This window comes from Apostichopus japonicus, chromosome 9, assembly GCF_037975245.1.
Source record: "Apostichopus japonicus isolate 1M-3 chromosome 9, ASM3797524v1, whole genome shotgun sequence".
NCBI lineage: Eukaryota > Metazoa > Echinodermata > Holothuroidea > Aspidochirotida > Stichopodidae > Apostichopus > Apostichopus japonicus.
This window is the reverse complement of record NC_092569.1, coordinates 31,826,062-31,844,809: the sequence shown is the minus strand read 5'-3', so window position 1 is coordinate 31,844,809 and position 18,748 is coordinate 31,826,062. Positions and strand designations below refer to the sequence as shown.

At 35.9% G+C, this 18,748-nt stretch overlaps 1 protein-coding gene across 7 annotated transcripts in view; it reads left to right on the top strand.

Annotated features, from left to right (window-relative positions):
* Positions 1 to 18,712, top strand: part of LOC139973861 (tyrosine-protein kinase STK-like) — a 43,423-nt gene extending 24,711 nt beyond the window's left edge. For 6 of the 7 annotated variants that reach the window (XM_071980739.1, XM_071980736.1, XM_071980741.1 and 3 more), the window contains 10 exons: positions 564 to 662; positions 975 to 1,078; positions 1,796 to 1,957; positions 2,638 to 2,799; positions 5,826 to 5,971; positions 7,283 to 7,396; positions 8,181 to 8,331; positions 9,395 to 9,526; positions 10,554 to 10,740; positions 16,979 to 18,712. In XM_071980739.1, the coding sequence (XP_071836840.1) occupies positions 564 to 662; positions 975 to 1,078; positions 1,796 to 1,957; positions 2,638 to 2,799; positions 5,826 to 5,971; positions 7,283 to 7,396; positions 8,181 to 8,331; positions 9,395 to 9,526; positions 10,554 to 10,740; positions 16,979 to 17,063 (1,342 nt within the window). In that variant the 3' untranslated portion in view covers positions 17,064 to 18,712. The remainder of the gene's footprint in view (positions 1 to 563; positions 663 to 974; positions 1,079 to 1,795; positions 1,958 to 2,637; positions 2,800 to 5,825; positions 5,972 to 7,282; positions 7,397 to 8,180; positions 8,332 to 9,394; positions 9,527 to 10,553; positions 10,741 to 16,978) is intronic. The other variant, XM_071980737.1, reaches the window with a different exon arrangement.
* Positions 18,713 to 18,748: the final 36 nt, after the last annotated feature.

Here is an 18,748-nt window from a genome sequence, read left to right as displayed (position 1 = left end):
AACGTATGACCTAAACAAAAGCTTGCTTAGAAGTACCTTATCCGGGAGGATGGGTGGGAGGAAGTGGGGGCGGGAGGAGGGGTGGTATCCCACATTTTGGTAAAACTCCAACAGCTTTAATCGCAAGAAATATGAATTTGCAAAAAACGTAGCGTAACTATTTTGTTTAAAAACGTTGAAACAACTGTGTGATATATGATGTATCGCTTACGACAGAGATTATATTATGATGGTATGATTATTGGATATGCATAAATGTGAAATATGGTTTTAACACATGTTGAGTATTGCATATGTCATTGCGCTAAAAATATTTTCATTAGGCCTACAGGTAGTACTCTCTTGTTAAAATGACACATTTTGAACAAGGCAGTCCTTAAGTGTTCCAGTGAAGTTTAGTAGTATAGAAACTATCAAAGTATCTCCAATTTAGATTCCATAAATATTTGAAACGTTTTGAACTTTTCGTATCATAACTTGTTCGAATGACATTGTTGGGTCATATAAACTCTGCATACATATTAATTATTAATTAATTTTTATCTTTCTTCTTCCCTGTACAGTGATATCGGCTGGTGGTATGCCAAGAATCTCTCCACACAACAAGAAGGTTATATTCCAAGCAACTATGTTTCTCGAGTCAAGTCCATTTTAGCTGAAGAGTAAGTCTGTGCAAAAAGCTATCCGATATGAATATTCATTATCTGATTTAAATATCCATGATAAAAGTTGACAAGCTATCAGGAAATGAAACTACCGGGGCAGGAAGTAATAATACGAACAAGTAGTAGTAGGTATATGGAGGTAATTATATCAGCTGTGAAAATGTGCATAATGTGGAATAGGAACATAACCTATTTTTAGAAATGCATACAAAACCCAGAGCCAAGTGTTGTCAACATTTATTGTTATGAGATATTGTAATTTACAGGAATGTTTAGATGAAAATGTTTTAATGCCATATTTTTCATCAGTTGGTACTTTGGCGCAATTCTACGCAACGAAAGTTTTAAACTTCTTAGTGAACCAGGTTTAGAAGAAGGAACGTTTCTCGTGAGAGACAGCGTCACAGTAACAGGTTTGTTCTTTAAGTTATTAATTAATTTCTTTAAAATGGGTATAATTTCAAGCAATGGAATGCGAGCCTGCTCGAAACTGCATATAAATCTTGAATAAAACAAAGGTAAAGTTTGAAAGACATATTTGACCCCCCACCCACCAAAAAAAAAGAAATAAGAAAAATATTATTAGTTATTGACATTTTTTTTTTTGGGGGGGGGGGGAGATCTTTTTAGACAGATGAAATGTGACGTCAATTATCTTAAGAAGTGATTTGCATTTGATTACAAATTTACGACAACCTTAGCAAGCCTAAATATTCTAAGTCATAATAGAACTTCAAGCACTTCTTCATATTAAAGTTAATCAAATGCAAAATACAGAAAATGTGTATTTTATCAAGATTTTGTACTTTCTTTGAATAACTATTTTAGTTGATACGAATTGGTCAAAGTCCAAGGCTACGATTTAGTGGAATTTGTTTATATAATATTGGTTAATTTTGAACAAAACTCAAAACAAAATTCAATCGTGAAGACATCAATTAATTTATTTGAGCCCAAATGATTACTTTGGGGTTTCAGATGAAATCTGGCCTTTTATGAATAGATTACAATAACAGTAAATTTCGTGCAAACCTTATCCATATTTAACCGTTTAATAAAGGATATATGCAGCTGCACATGATTATATGCCTATATGATTAGTTGATTTTTTACTCTCCGTGTTCTTCAAGGTGTTTACGTCATATCTGTCAGAACTTCAAAAGTGCACGAACCGGTTAAAGTTGTCAACATCAGAGTGCATCCCCTAAAAGATAATGATGGCGGCATACAGTATTACAGAGAAGAAAATCGAAAGTTTGATACCGTACAGAACCTCATAGCACACTATTCAGGTGGGTAAACATAGCAAATTATTCAGGTGGGTAAATATAGCGTAATATTCATGTAGGTAAACATGGCATATTATTCAGGTGGGTAAACATAGCGTATTATTCAGGTGGGTAAACACAGCATATTATTCAGGTGGGTAAACACAGCAAATTATTCAGGTGGGTAAATATAGTATATTATTCAGGTGGGTCACTTTTCCCAAGATATTTTATCTGGGATCTGTTGCGTGAGAATTATGAATTATCGAACTGAACAGAAATATGATAAAAGAAAATAATCATTAGTAGAGGAAAAGGGTGGGGGGCAAGGGGTGGGCAATAAGTGGATAGGGTATGCATATAAAGACAAGTGGGGGATCTAGAGGGTGGGGTAGAATGAGTAGCCTATTCTCTCCACTAACAATTAGTCTATAGCCTATATGCAAACTATATCTGTAGGGTCTAACCAACCCACATTGAACTGTTATCTTGTAAACTAATTCAGTATTCATACTTTAGGGTAAAGGGGGGGGGGGTAGAGGCGATGGAACCATGGGGGTGACGGATGCCTCAGATTGTCCAAGATCTGGCAAATATAACGAAACATTGATACTGCCCGTTCTAAAATAGAAAGATTCGGATTAGCCAATAGTTCTACTGTATGAAATAAACTTTTTCTTTTCGCCATGTTTTATTCTTTTCAGAACATTATGCAGACAAGGGAAACAAATGCCTGTTGCGGTCAAGTCCAGCCCGACAGGCACCTCAGACCAACGGTCTAACTCCAGATGAATGGGAAATCGCCAGAGATGCCATCACATTAGATACAAAACTAGGAGAGGGTAACTTTGGAGAAGTTTGGAAAGGTAATTAAAATAAAAATATTAGTAATACCCATTAGTATATCTTTCAAAAGTAATTAGTCTTCAAAACGTACCATCTTGTATTCTGGTTCATGAGTTTGCTCACACACTGTTTTTTTTTTGGGGGGGGGGGGGTTAAAATTATTATTAGGCCTATTTTTTCATATAAGCAAACATCTAACTCCAAATAAAAACCATAGTGCAAGTTAGATCTGAGAGGGGCTGAGCCAGACAAGGATACCAGAAGACCTTTATTGCATGTATTTATCTCTTAAAGGTCATATACGCATTTTGTGGTCAAGTGTGTTTATGCTAGCAAGTAAAAGATAATGTTCACTCATGTTCAAACGTCAAGAAACAGTTTACTGCCACCCTCTGATTCATTTTGTGTCTCTCTTAGCATTATTTTAATTGTTCAAACCTCCTCTGTGTCTAAGGATGAGTTCGAGAGTCAGAACAGACTGGAAAATACTTCTGTAATATATTTTAAGCAACTTTTAGCACATTAAATGTAGGGCCAATGCTGTTGACTTTAAAGTCTCTATTTTGGTATCTTAAATAAGAAACCAACTAATTCGAGGTCGGGTAGAGATGTGCAGAATGTTATTGAAATAAGGAAGAAACATGATCTGTGAAGCTTTAAAACTGGCTCCACAACCATGAACCGAGTTCTGTCTTGAATTATCTGTGATTGTTCACATAACAGTCTAGCTGTCTCTTTCTGTCTCTGTATCATATGAAAATCTGTCGGAACAAGAACTGCCATAAAACCTGTTGGTGAATCTCAGAAAAAGGGAAGGGAGGGGTGGGGCGTTCAGAACCATTTCTCCGACCTCCGATCTCTTTAGAATGTCCATGGATTCTATATTATATAACAGCCTGTCTACCAGGATTCTGGGGGATCATACTTAAATGGAGTCATATAGTAAAGTTTATATGAACTTGCAAAATAAAAGTCAACATAAAGAAAAAATAGATAACCTCTCCAAAATTATATACCCCCCCCATAAAATGGTATTTTATGTATATATATATGTATATATTTATATATAAAATCGCAGAAACAAATAGTAATTCTGTGCAACTACCATGCAGAGTTATGTATTACGTGTAGCTGTAATACTCTCAAAATCAACCCACGGTATGAAGTTGACCCCGGCATAAATTAACTCCAACATCTTTGACCAATAGTGTAAATCTTTTCCTTTGTTTTTTTGGTGTTTTTTTTTCTGACAATATATATATTCAAAGATCTGCTTTATTAGCCCCAATTATAGCACGCTATAGCCTGGAAAGTTTTGTGATTACATAATCGACCTGCCAAGGGCGTAAATCAACCTCTGGCTCTACAATTAGCATAGCTTCTTAACACCATTAGGCTCTTTGTGTAAACACTATGTGGAAATATGTTCATGTATACAGTTTAGTTTTTCATACAGCGTTCACACAAAGACCCTCATACAAGAACAAATATGTGGCAGGCGTTGCAGACTAATTGGTAAAAAGAGGTCATTTTACGACCGAGGCAGGTCGTTTACGTAATCTCAAGAAACTTTTCTATGATAGCATGCTATAGTTGGGGTCTATACAGCAGACCTTTAAGATCTCATTGATGTCTTTGTTGGTAAAATCACCAAATAATTTTCCAACGTTCGATCTCTTGTTTATAGTATAATATTTTTACTTCGATAAGAAAAGACTCTATTATTAGGAATAACCACCTTGTATATTTGCGATACAAATTATGCTGACGCATGCGTGTTATAACCTACCATTGAATCAGTGCTTTGTGATACGTAGTCGAGTCTGTGCACTTGTTAAACTTTTAGGAAGTTTATGATTTGTTTGTTCGGTTAAGGAAGTAAAAATTGAACGTACGTTTATTACCACTATAGTGAACGAGCTATGCTCATTATTTGTCGAGTCTTAGCCTCCCAGTGCAAGTAGTAGGCTGTAGTTCATGACTGTATTCATCTGTATATTGCAATCTGTTACACAATGTTAGGGCAAACATCACTGCAGTATATCAAGAAACTTTACCTACATGTTACTAATTAACATCAGCGTACCAATGTTAAGATTACTATGTAATGTTTCAACATCAGTATATCAAAGTTACACAATGTTAGGGCAAACATTACTGCAGTATATCAGGAAACAATACCTACATGTTACTAATTAACATCAGCGTACCAAAGTTAAGATTAACATGTAATGTTTCAATAGTTGTATAAGTTACAAAATGTCAGGGCAAACATCACAGGATATCAGGAAAACTGCAGCAACATGTTACTAGTATGTATGTATGTATATGTGATCTTCCCGCAAGCAGGAACTCGCGAAAGAAGCCATGAAGGCTTATAGACTCGCAAGCTGACCGAAGCCAATCTCTCGGCACACATCCATTTAACGTCCATGTCAGGAAGTTGTTATTGAACAACACCCTTGCCAGACGACACACATTGCTGTCGGCGGGGAATCGAACCGGGGATCTCATGACTGGGAGACGCCGGCGTTAACCACTAGGCTATACACTCCGCCACTAGTTAGGATGGTGGCTCGCCTGGGTGCCGTTACGGATGGGGGAGAGTGGGGGGGGGGGGTGGGTGGGAGTAGCCACTTGGAAGGGGCCCCGATTCTCATTATTACAGTTTTGCCCCAAAATAACAGGAAAATATCCGTCATTTTAGCCGAAATGCTGCCGTATAGAATCATATAGCCTAGTCTGTTTGGCCGTATTATGAACAATCAATTGGAAGCTTTCGAAACATTCACATATAGAGAATGAGAATTCCTAAACATATATTCAGTTCAAAGCTTTGTCAAAGAAAGCACCATTTTGCATCTAAGCCACATTACATGAACAAAAATTTCTCAAAAGGGAGGGCAACACCCCGTCCCCCTAGACCCCCTCCATCCTAAGGTGACAAGAAAGGAATTAAGGAAACTGTTCGCACGAGATGAAATAATTGTTGTATTTGTTGGTGAAATGCCTTTTAAGAGATACAAATTTTTTATTTCTTTTCAAGGAACATGGAAAAACAAACTACAAGTTGCTGTTAAATCCATGAAACCGAAATCAATGAAGGTTGAAGATTTTCTTGAAGAGGCCAAGACATTGAAACAGCTACAACATGAACATCTGTTAGCCCTACAAGGAGTGTGCACATTGGGGGTAAGCATATATAAAAGGCCAATATATATATATATATATATATATATATATATATATATATATATATATATATATATATATATATATATATATATAAATATATATATATATATATATATATATATATACATATACATATATATATCATCAACACGAAAGAATAATGAATATTAATATTTCTAATGTAGCCACGTCATAGTCCACAATGCACGAAATGCACAAGTCATATAGTGGTACCGATGCTGGCATTTTACTGATATGAATGTATTCCATGTATGTTCCATATACAGAGTATATGGCGCTTTACATAAACAATTTATTCCTGCAAAATGTTATACACTTTTAATTATGTTACACTTGAAAAATATCATACATTTAAAGAAATATTTTACAGTACTCAGAATCTGGTTACATACACAAAATATGTTACACATATAACATATGTTACACTTACAGAATTGTTACATTTACAAAATGTATTTACTCATACAAATTGTGATCTAAAAAGTTTCATTTTGTTGTTTTCATGGTTGTGTTTTTCATCCCTGAAAAGCTGGCGTAGTGTTTAGTATGTTAACCTACGTAGTTTAGTCGTTCGAGTTACTTCATCATGTCGTAGAGATTAAAACAAATGTAACCCAGAATAGATTGTGGCGATCTGTTACAAGGATTAAGTTTTCTTTGTTTGGTCTTCAGCCTCCCTTTAACTCCTCAAATCAATAGTTCATTGAAAAAAGGATTCTCCTCAATATTATAGTCAGGGGGAATTAACATGCATGAGAAGGGACTTACCCTTAATTATAAGATGTCATTATAAGACCTAGATCAAAATCTATTTCCCGAAGTCGTTATAGCTTTTCCGGATTGCTTAGTGTGATTTCTTATAATAAACTGTTACGAGAGTTTGTGATGGTAAGGGTGCATGCCATTAAAACACAGGAAGAGGTCTTTGGCCAGGGATTCAGAGATGGTGATGAAGGCAGAGATAGTTATAGGGGAGGCGTGCACAATGTTTGTATCCTATAACTTGCGAAGGTTCTAACCATCACGGCGCTACATCGTCCTAAATGCGGTGGAAGTAATCCGACCTGTTGCGTTGCTGTAAAGGCTGCGAATGAGATGAAGAAACGGGAGGAAGGGGTAGGGGAAGGGGGCTGGTAGGGTGAGGGACAGATTGCCTGTCGAGAAGGCTTATCGTAAGAATTTATCTAACTTTATAACCTATTGTTCAGTTCTTTCCTGGTTTAAACTGTTTCGTTTTCATTCTCTCTCCCCACACCCTCCCCCACCCCCACCCCACTCTGCTCACAGGAACCCATTCTTATCGTTACCGAGATCATGGTCAATGGAGATCTTCTGAAATACCTCCGAGAAAAAGAAGGACGTTATATCAACCACGGTGATATGATTTTCATGGCAAAGCAGGTAATGAATTAACAGGAATTGAACAACTTTCCAGTATGTCCTCGACGTCAACTTTTTGCATAATATATCTCTTAAAAGTTGACAATTTCATTTCATTTCATTTATTTATTTTTGTTCTATCACAACATAAGTATGACAAATGACATAGAAGGAGATAAGAAACAAAACTTGTAAAAGGAAGGGTACTTAAAAAACATATAGGTCTAGTCGGGTAGTGACACTCCCTGAAAAAAATACAGAACTTTACAATTAGAAAAGTGAACCCAAAAAACAAAACAAACAGGACCAACCCTTCCTCTCCCTTCCCTCACCCCCAGTTTCAATTCGAAGTGCTAGTACATGTTGATGAAGTGCTTTTGTAAGCTTTTTCTAAAAGCAACTAAAGAAGTCATTGCCTTTAAACTGAAAGGTACGGGATTCTAAAGTGCGATGGGTTCAACATTTCTTTAAATTGAATAAGAAGTGTTTTCGTAACAAATATAAGGTTTCATTTTTTTTTATTTTTAAGAACATGCATATCGATCTGCATAATATTTAATTAAGAAACTAAAATAATTAGAGTATATGTTACCTTAAAAGACTTACCATACTCAACCGTGTCTTTGTCCCTCCGGCTGTCGCGGCATGAGAAATGACATCACTTGCAAAAAAAGGAAAAAAAAAATATCACACTACTGTTTTTGTACCTATTTGAAAGTGAAAGGTTATAAGTTGTCAGTTAGGCCTTTATTTCCTTTGTTAATTTACTTTAGAGATAAGCATAATACTTTCTTTGCTTGCTTAGATCGTATCAGGAATGACGTTCTTAGAGAAAAGAAATTTCGTCCATCGTGATCTTGCAGCAAGAAATATCCTGGTTGGAGAGAACCATCACGTGAAAGTTGCAGACTTTGGTCTTTCTCGTGTTTTGGATGAAGAAATATATTCAGCTACAGGTATCTAATATTTCTACCAACATATACTGGATTCTATTCCAGCTTATCATAAGAAAAATCTTCAAAGCATTTCTCTTAGAGCCTGTACAATTACATAGACAAGATGATGTATAAATAATCACTTGAGAGCGTGGTGGCCATCAGGCTAAGGCGTCCGACTTGTCATTGGGCGCAGTATATAACTGCTGCCGACTGGAGGGATTGTCTCTGGGACAGGTTATCCTTGACCAGGGGTAATATAACGTCTGTAAAGCGCTTTGAGACCTATCGCTGGTGCATGTAAAGCGCTATATCAAAATCAAAATATTATATTGTCACAGGGTCATCTTGACAAGTTCAGAATATCTTGCCAGGTTTTGAAGTACCTCCCTTCTCACGCAATTTGACATCTGTTTATAGTAACATGTTACGACATTACGAATGCACTTTTCACGTCAAGCTCTGGTTCTGATAACAGGAGAAGGAGGAAACTAATCATGCTCCCCTTCTCCCAAAACAAAATCAGGGGCCACCACTGGCAGACAAAATATTAAACACACAATGTGATGTTTTATCCCATCTCTTTGCAGAAAGATGTACAATATAATCGTAATTCCACAGAGTGGATGTTCACTCTCTTTAGAGTGTCCATTTTGATCATTCTGAGTAACATTCTAGCAAATTTGTTTCTAATATAGAGTGAAAACACTATAACTCGTCTTATAACGAAATTGACATCCAATGATAAGAGTGACTGGCACTCCATTAACACTAATCAGTCTTCTGGGAACTTACTGAGTCTCACAATTTGAAATTGAACTATATCGCTGAAATTCTTAAAATAACGGATGCTACTGTGATACTTTATAATGCAGACACAGCGAATGTATTACTAGTGTTAGTGTGAATTTATATAGCCAAATATTTTACCAGCACAATGGTCACTAAATATGTTTTTCGCGTATAAGTCTATATGTGAATTTGCTTTCTATTGTGTGTATGTATGATGGTTTGTGCAGTTTGGCCATGCCTTGTGTGTCATTGAAAAGTCACTGTTTGACATTTCATTTTGCGTTTCTAACAGGTAACAAATTTCCTGTAAAGTGGACAGCACCAGAAGCCCTGCTGGAGAGAAAATTCAGTACCAAATCTGACGTATGGTCTTTCGGAATTACACTCACTGAAATAGAAACAAAAGGGATCATGCCATATCCAGGTAAGTCTTGATGCCATATATATATCTATATCTATAAATCTATCTAAAAAAAATAAGCTCCTTTGGTGGTCAGAAAGGCGCTATTAACCTTCATTGTACTGCGCATAAACATCATCTGCCTACTTTTGTTGACCATTGTGCCACTATTGGTAATGAACCCCAGTGGTTCAGGAGGAAGATTAAAGAGAGTCTCCTAATAAAAGACTAAAATGCTGACCTAAATAGAAATGTAGCGAGCTACGGGTTGGAGCTACGGGTTGGAGCTATTCTAATCCCTATTTACTTTTTATTGCTGGTTGTTCTATTCACCCCTAAGTTAAAAATATTCACTAAAATTTTTTTGCTGGTTGTTCTAATCATTCCTAGTTTAAAAATCACTCATGCTTATCACTATTGTCGTCCTTGGATGTATATTTGCCCTTGTATTTAATTGATCTTGTACTTTTGCCTGACGATGGAGTGGTGACCACTCCGAAATATAGCAGTATTTCGTTGTTAAAAATATTCGCTTGTTTATCTTTTATATATATATATATATATATATATATATATATATATATATATATATATATATATATATATATATATATATATATATATATATATATATATATATATATATATATATATATATATATATATATATATATATATATATATATATATATATATATATATATATATATTACGATTTCAATTATAATATATATATTCTCATTACGATTTTCATTTATATACATTCATTTGGTTTTTTTCGTTTACCTCTATTTCATTAAAATAAAGTCTGTTCAAAGTATCTGTTTCGAGATCTGGCTTCAGGAGTCACAAATGATTTCGAGTTGTTAAGCATCATGTTTGATCTCTAGAGAAGGGCAAAATATGTCACCAAAAACGACATATATATTTAATTAATGAAACAATCAGATGATCGGTTAAGGGACGACTGCATACAAACAAACCATACACACCGCCATTTTATAGTTGCACATTGTTGAAGTTCTTAGCACTATCTCTTTTTTTTCAAAAGGTATGGCCAACCGTGACTTAGCCAATCAGTTAGAACGCGGCTACAGAATGCAACAGGGGAGAGATTGCCCCGATCGTCTTTACGGCATCATGAGAAACTGTTGGGAATGGAAACCGGAAGACAGGCCGACGTTTGAGAGTCTGTTAGCCGATTTTAGCGAGTACCTGATCGACATGGAGAAGGGGAAGTACGATTGAAATAGCTAATCTTTAAAGGATACATTTATCATTTATACCCGGAAGTTTAAACCCGCAGCTGGTCGCTTCAAATCATTATTTGGAAAGATTTGATAACGAAAAAAAAAAACTGCAAAAGTTGATTCAGAGTATACACATGTCTCTTAATAATCATTTAAAGGGTGAACATGTGGTTGCACATGAGTAAATTAAAGTTTAAGTTTCCTGATGATAAAATCGGCGCGTCTTTTATAGCCATCTGCTAGGTGTATATTTGGTTGCGTATGGTGAAGAAAAAGGTTAGCTGTGATTTCATGCACAATCAATTAAGCCGCTCGTCTGAGGCAATGTCAACATTACACGTGGAAGCCGTACCTACGATCGTACAAATTCATGCAGTTAATTATTGCTAACTGGAATGTGCAATCCCGAAGTGTACATTTTCAAATAAGTGCGCCTTAAAAAAAATAGTTCTCTATCTAATAGGAACTACACAGAGATTCAGGTTCTAATTTGTTTTTCAACCTTTTTTTTTTTCTTTCTTTCTTTACTCTGTCGTATATTAATCGTTTGGTTGAGAAGTCGGCTTTCGTAACATGGTAACGACAGTTATAAATGAAATGACGCTGGGAAATAATATTATGATAAAAGTAATTTTCGACTTACTTTGCTGCGTACATTTGAAATCACGATCTTCACATTGACAAGCGCTGAACATATTAATCCGATGCTTGAAAAATTAATAATTCCGATCGGGTTTTTTTTTTCTTCGGATACGAGCATTACTCTTAAACGACTTTTGTCTGCTAATTGACAAATCAAATGAATGCACATTGATCTATACAATATAAATACATACATATAATCGTGTATATATAATCGCATTATTACTGCAATATAAATTCAACGCCGCATACTCACCATCTGGACTGTATTATTAAAATGAACATGTAAGTCTGTAAGTATTTCAAAAGATGTAATATTTCTTTCAGTAGCGCTGTAAATCTACATACATATGTTATCATCATTCATGCTAAGTTTTGTTGTGTTGCAATGGTTTACTTTGACAAGATTGTTGTTCGACTGTCTACATGATTATAACAAATATGTGACTTCTTGTTTGCAAAATCAAGTTCTGTTTACCTGAGAAAATAGTCATTAAAAGACTAGATCTGTCGCCTTCCGTTTTTCCAAACAATACTTTTTGAGAAAAAGTCGCCCAGGAAAGAACCTGGGCACGAAAACTAAACTACCGAACGACTGATCGGCTCTAAACCCCAGTCCCCTTGCATCGGGACTGTGACTGTGTGATCATCGTCGGGTGTGCATCACCATTCCCCTCGAAAGGGAACAAATACTACACGTGACCTTAGCCAAAAGGCCGGGAAGCGTTTTTTCCAAACATGTTAAGAAATGAATGGCCGATAGTAGTGATATAAACTAGCCTGCATCTACACGAATGTCTTCACTAAGATTGAACGACGTGTCCACACGCACTGACAACATCATTGTTTTGTATTTATAATTATATGATATATGCGGGATCTTATGAAGTGCTAAGGTTATACCTCCAAACTTGAGTAAACTGGCTGTCGGGTCAATGATCATCACCAAGAAGTCTTGTTTGAAAATGGGACATCAAACTATAAACTGATCTCTGTTTGCCACTTCATGACATGTTTTATTTTTGCTACTAATGCATATAATATAATGCATATATGCATATTCGTTCTCATAGAGCAATGCTTTCATAATCATCAATCACGCCTTATCGTAAATCAAGACCAACCTTTATAGCTATATATCCATTGGTGTGGCAATAACCAACAGGGTCCGGTACAGTGATAGAAATGACCCCATAGTTATAGTCTTCATATCACCAAAAACTATGGTTTGGACTTTGATGGATAAGTTTTAATATTTTTATTTCTTTTAAATATGCATGTCACTCTCAGGCCCTTATGACCACATGTGGCCAGCGGCCGGCTCAAGCAGATGAGTTGTTATTTTTCTGTCCCTGCAACGGGCCCCCTGGGGCGAGGGCCCGGGTGATCGCACCGCCCGCACTAGTGCCGCTGTGTATATATCTATCGAGCTGTATCTATATAAGAGTTGAGTTGGCTTTTTCTTTCTGTTCTATATTTTTCTTTTTCTTTTGAATTCGATGGGTGCGGTAGAGGGTGGGGATTGTTGGAACGGTGTATAAATTACTTTCGTTTGAAATTACTTCCTTACGAAGTTTCATTTTTCAAAACAAAAATATGAGGATTATTAATTTTCATGAATGTAGCTTTATTATACTTCGAAACGTGACGTCACCAAGTCTTAATTTGTTTTAAGTTACAGTTACTTTTTTATTATCACAAATTGTGATGGGGGAGGGGGGGGGGGAGTTGGAGGTCCGGTGGGGACATATGACTTTGATTTGAGGAGGCAAATCACACAGTTAACTCACTTAAACTTGCCAAAAAATTGGATTTTCTGTGTACACCTTGTAACACAACTTCCGGTATTGATTTTTTCCTCACAATGGCATTTTTATAATTATTCTTAATCACAAGTTTATTTAGGCCCAATCCTTCAACGAAGGATGTGTTTTTTTTTTGTAACACAAGCCTGAGACTTTTCGTAACGCTAAATGATTTTTTTCTTTCTATGAAAATGGTCACTTTTGAGTTAATTTTAAAACTCCGCCGGTGCAAACTCCCCCTCCACCTAGCACCCACCACACCCACTATCCTCCGTGTTTGCCGACCCTGATTAAGTACTTTATGACCAATATAATTGGTGTCAATTGATTGGATTAATAATCAAACTTGCTGACGACAAAAAATAGACACATATTTATTCATCTTTGGTTGAAATGTAGAAAGTACTCGGCATGTTATCCAACAAACTATAAGATTGTCGACAAAGTTTACGACATGCAGGTTGTATGATAATTGTGTGTAGAAATTGTTTAGAATTTAAGCCTTTTTTTTGCCGATTTTATTGATAGAATTCTGTTCCAAATGGAAAATAATAGAAACATTTCTTTTTGTATAAACTTTCTATTTTTTGACCAATTTTAAGAAAGATATAAAACTATACCAATAAATCACTGAAGAAAAATGCAACTTAAGAATTGTATCAATTTCTTGCCGAAATTTGCGTACTGACTTACAAGGTATAGAAAGGCGCGCAATGTGTACTTATTAATAAAGTGTGGGGGAAAAATGTATATTATATGATAGAAAGGTGTATTAAAAAAAGAGAAAAATATTAATGATTTTTCACTAAGGTCACGGCCAACTAATTCATTTTTCTTCTTTTCATCATTGTTACTAAACCGAGATTTTTTTCCTCAAATCAACTCACACACATATAATTTAGAAATTGAAACCATCGTTCAACATCTGTTATCTTCTTTATATTAAAAATAAAGTTTTGTTATGTTTCAGTTCAAATCTATATAAATAGTTCACATGCATGATGAGCTCGTTAACTTCATGTTATATCAGGCTAAACCTATTAATGTCAGTAGGCAAATGTCAATAACTATTTCTACCCCACCCCAACCCCCCCCCACCCCTCATCCCATATACGAATATGATCGATTAGCTGCGATTTCAGTTCCTATGAACACGATATAGCAAGACTTCAGTCGTTTTGTAGTATGGGCAGGAAGGACACTTACTTTGGGTTATAATTTTGCTTTTAGACAACGTTCTTACAATCAAATTCTTCTAACACGAAACAGCTTTTCTTCTTGCAGTAAGGGTCCCAGTCCCAATATATATGTTATAGGTTGTGCTGCATGTCTACCCATCCCCATCGCCACCATGATCCCCACCCCCTCCCCACCCCGAAAACACGACAGCAACTGTTTTATATTTAGTTGCAGTGATTTACCAACAATCTAAACATATTGTGGAGAAACCGAGAAGGGAAATATTCTTTTATTTTCTGAAATTTCAAAGGATTGAATTAATGAAGTACAATTCAGACAAACTGAATGATATCTATATGGAAGGAATTTGATTAAACACTTTACAAAGATTAAAACAGTTTTATAAATCAAAGTGAAGGAAACTAAATATTAAGAACTCAACATACAAATAAAATTCACCCCTTGATAACACAAGGTGTTATTCTCTGAAGAGAAACTGTTATAATATAATTGTTGTGTCATTTCCAGCGAATTCAAGCAATTATTATCACGGAATCAAACGAACCAATAACTGATATTTTACGGAAAGTAAAGGCAGTTCCATTGCAATGCATCATTTAATCATCAAAAAAACTATACCTATGAAAGGCTATATACACCTATACTCTCTTCCTCTATATCTATATTTATCCGTTGTATTCCATCATCCATTTCTTTGCAATATGTAATCTCCAAAATACCATATCTTTTCCCCGCATATGATTTTTGTAACTCCGTCTTGCATTTAATATATGAGACTGCCATTGCAAAATTTGAGGAATTTGTAAGATAAGGTTATTAGGTATAAGAAGAAGATACTTAGCGACATTACCTATTGTTTAAAATTATGAATATTCATCGCTGACGTAAGCAACAATTCGGTTTAGTAAGAAAGAATTCGCGACCATGGTAACCAGGATGGAAAGGGGTGTTGGGGAGGGGGGGGGGCAGAGTAATAAATATGCTGAACCTTCTTTTATCTTTTCCTCGGTCTTACCAAAAAAAGGCAGTAAATTAAAAGAAAAGGGACTATTTTAATTTAGGGTGTAGAAGGGGTGGGAAAGAGGTTGCCATTCACAATGATCTTTGCATGTATAATACATTAAGCTGTTTTGTAGTCGTATCTTCCACAATCTTCATTAGTTTAAATGATATACTGAAAATGTCTCAGATGACCGCAGTCTGTACCCTATATATGTTGGCCATTGGTTAGGCAAAACAATAACATGCCCATTAAGTGGCTCCCTTTTGGGAGAGTGAAACTTGGAACGGACTTTTATGATACGACCCCCAGGCTTGTAAATACATTAGTCTCTTAAAGGAAGAAACATAACTTATTAACATAAATGATCACATGACATTTGCCTGTTTATGAAAATGAAAACAAAAAACGATAATGATTCAAAGTTACTAAGATTAAGCACCCAGTACTTAAAACGCTTACAACGAAAGAAAACATAATCTCTGAAATTATTTAATCAAGAGAGGAAACATTGAAAAAAGGGGCACACTTCAAGAGTATAGGCTGAACACGTAGCCTACCGTGTTACTGCAGTAGTCAGGGTAATGGCAGGATATAACTATAAGGGCTGAACACGTAGGGGTTACTGTAGTAGTGAGGGCAATAACGAGACAGGCTAACTGGACAGGCTAACTGTAACGGCTGAACACGTACGGGCTTACGGCAGCCTAGTCAGGATAATGACGGGACAGGCTAACTGGACAGGCTAACTGCAAGGGCTGAACACGTACGGGGTTACTGCAGTAGTCAGGGTAATGACGGGACAGGCTAATTGTAAGGGCTGAACACCTACGGGGTCACTGCAGTAGTCAGGGTAACGACGTGGCATAACTGTTAGGGCTGTTAAAGACAGAGCATAACAGGATGTCCGATGGACACAAAGTAAATTCTTGACTTTGACATGTAATAATGGGGAGACATTTGCAAAGACTAAATGATGTTTGAAGCCTACACTCCATTGCACACTTTATATGAATAAGGAATTGCTGTAAAATAATGGGTCTTGAAGTACGGGATAATAGCGGTCCTTTGTTTCTCCTGAATATTCTTATAGAAAATGGCTATTTGGATTTAGGGATCCCAGTGGAAAATAAAAATGGAGAACATATTAAACATAGGCGGTGTTTCACCAGTGCTTTTGTACAATATTTCTATCTATCTCCATGATTCGCAAAACTGGTCCATGTACTAAATGTTGGTTGCTAAGGTTGATTAATATAACCAAGTCGTGTGTTAAATGTGTGTAGTAATTACATCGGAATATATTTTCGAAAAACCTGCAATTTGTAAGGAAAATAAATCGAAGATCTTATCGCAAAAGAAAAAAGTAAATATGAGACTTTATTGTCAGCATGTTACAACCCAATTAGTGGCCTTACCTTACCATTGATTGACCTCAGTTAATCGTCGAATACACGAATATTTGATCTCAATTAACCGAATTAATTGTTATGTCGCTGCTTTGCAAGAAAAAAATATATAAAAAAAATATTTTCGCGTGAGATTTATCTATATGCTTTATCTATCATAAAACCTACAGCAATGCTGGTCAAGCTACAGGGAAAAGTCTATTTCGAGCTATTGATGATCGCAACGTCTACGACCATGCCGGTACAACCAACTAAATTTGCTCTTAGTATGAGGTAATGTTTATTCATAAAGGGGAATACATCTAGGCCACAGAATTGATTTTTTTAAGTCTCGTTGAACTTCCTATATTCGCTATTATTACTTATTAGCCATTATGGGAACAATGCAACACACAACAGTTCTTGCACAGCATTTTTAAAGTTGACGTAGTTATCTTTACTATACTCACTTATTACAATTTCATCACTGTCTTATAAAGCAGTTCTTTAACTTAACACTAAAGCCTTGTTTCACTTTAAATAATGAAGAAAACATTTGTAATTTTTTGTTTGTACCAAGAAAAATATATTATTTTCTATAATGCAGTATCTAAAAAATGAGGATTTAAAGGCATTGAAGACTCGCCCCAAACCGCGTGCGGCCATCTGAAAAAAAGTTAACTTTCCGTTGCTTGCAAGTGACCTTTTGTTCGTGTCGCTACAAAAATGCAGACAGTACAGTTATGAAACGTGATACTTTGTTATCTTTAGCTGGACCTGAGATGTCCATCGCTGTATTGTTTTTACACTGTGCTGTGGGTATTGACCGCAGCTGTATGCACTGACTGTACACTAGTGTCTAATTACCGATGGTAGCAAGTTGTGTGTGTGTATTTTCTGAGATTGATGGTGGTGTCTAACACTTTTATTACCGGCATTATACGTTTCTTTTTGCGTGAGTCTTCACACCCTTTAAATCGAACAATTCATCAGTCGCTAATTAACCTTCATTTTGTAGGAGGATCTTTTAACCAAAATTTGAATATACTGAAAAAACCATGGCAGCGATGTCAAAGGTCAACTTTGAAGAAGATCCTTCCAGGAAGGGAAACGTCATGTCTCCTGGGGTAATAGCATTGCCCCGCACCATGATGGTGTTCAGGGCGACAAAAAACACAAAACCCAAAAAACACGAAATACTGTTAGGAAAATCGATGATTAGAAAATGAAGCAAGACCCCGCTTTGAGGAAAATATACTATCTTTGCGCTAGTTGTGAAAAGAAATTTTGTAAGAAGATCTCGTCCTCGATAATTACGAGAAGAGTCGCAGGGTATAATAAGTTCAGTTTATTCCATCTCTGAGACTTGGATACAATTTGAGAGACGATGAAAGCTGATCCTAAGTTTAGCGGACGTGATTGAAAATACTACAAAGAAGCTTTCTGATTGGTTGAAGACTAGATGTATGTTCAGTTGCCAAGCGAACGGTGGGGAACATTACGTTGCTAATATTATGTGCTAGTTATGAATCTATTAGTTCGAATGTTTCACACAATGTGTGAATAAGGGAATGTGCAGGTACTTTGCCAAGAAGTATCTAACAGAGATTCCTCATAGGAATTCTCAGTTTTTCAGAGACTGTTTCTGAGAAGTTTCGCGGAACTAGAAAGGACAGCGCCCTCTGTTAATGTGTGCATATAGATCCCCATTGCTTATGATTGAGTGAAGTACATTGACTGAATCTGTTTTATATACATTTGTATGCATCTAGAAAAACAATACTTAAAAGCAAATTAAAGTATTAACAATGAGTAATGCTGTAGTGGGACACTTGCTTTGTCATGTATATGTTATTATATAACTATATATACGGATATCGATACCCAACTTGGAGTGCACACACTAAACTAAAAAAGAAAGAAAATGTATTAACTTTAGAGAAATATCAATATTTCATTGT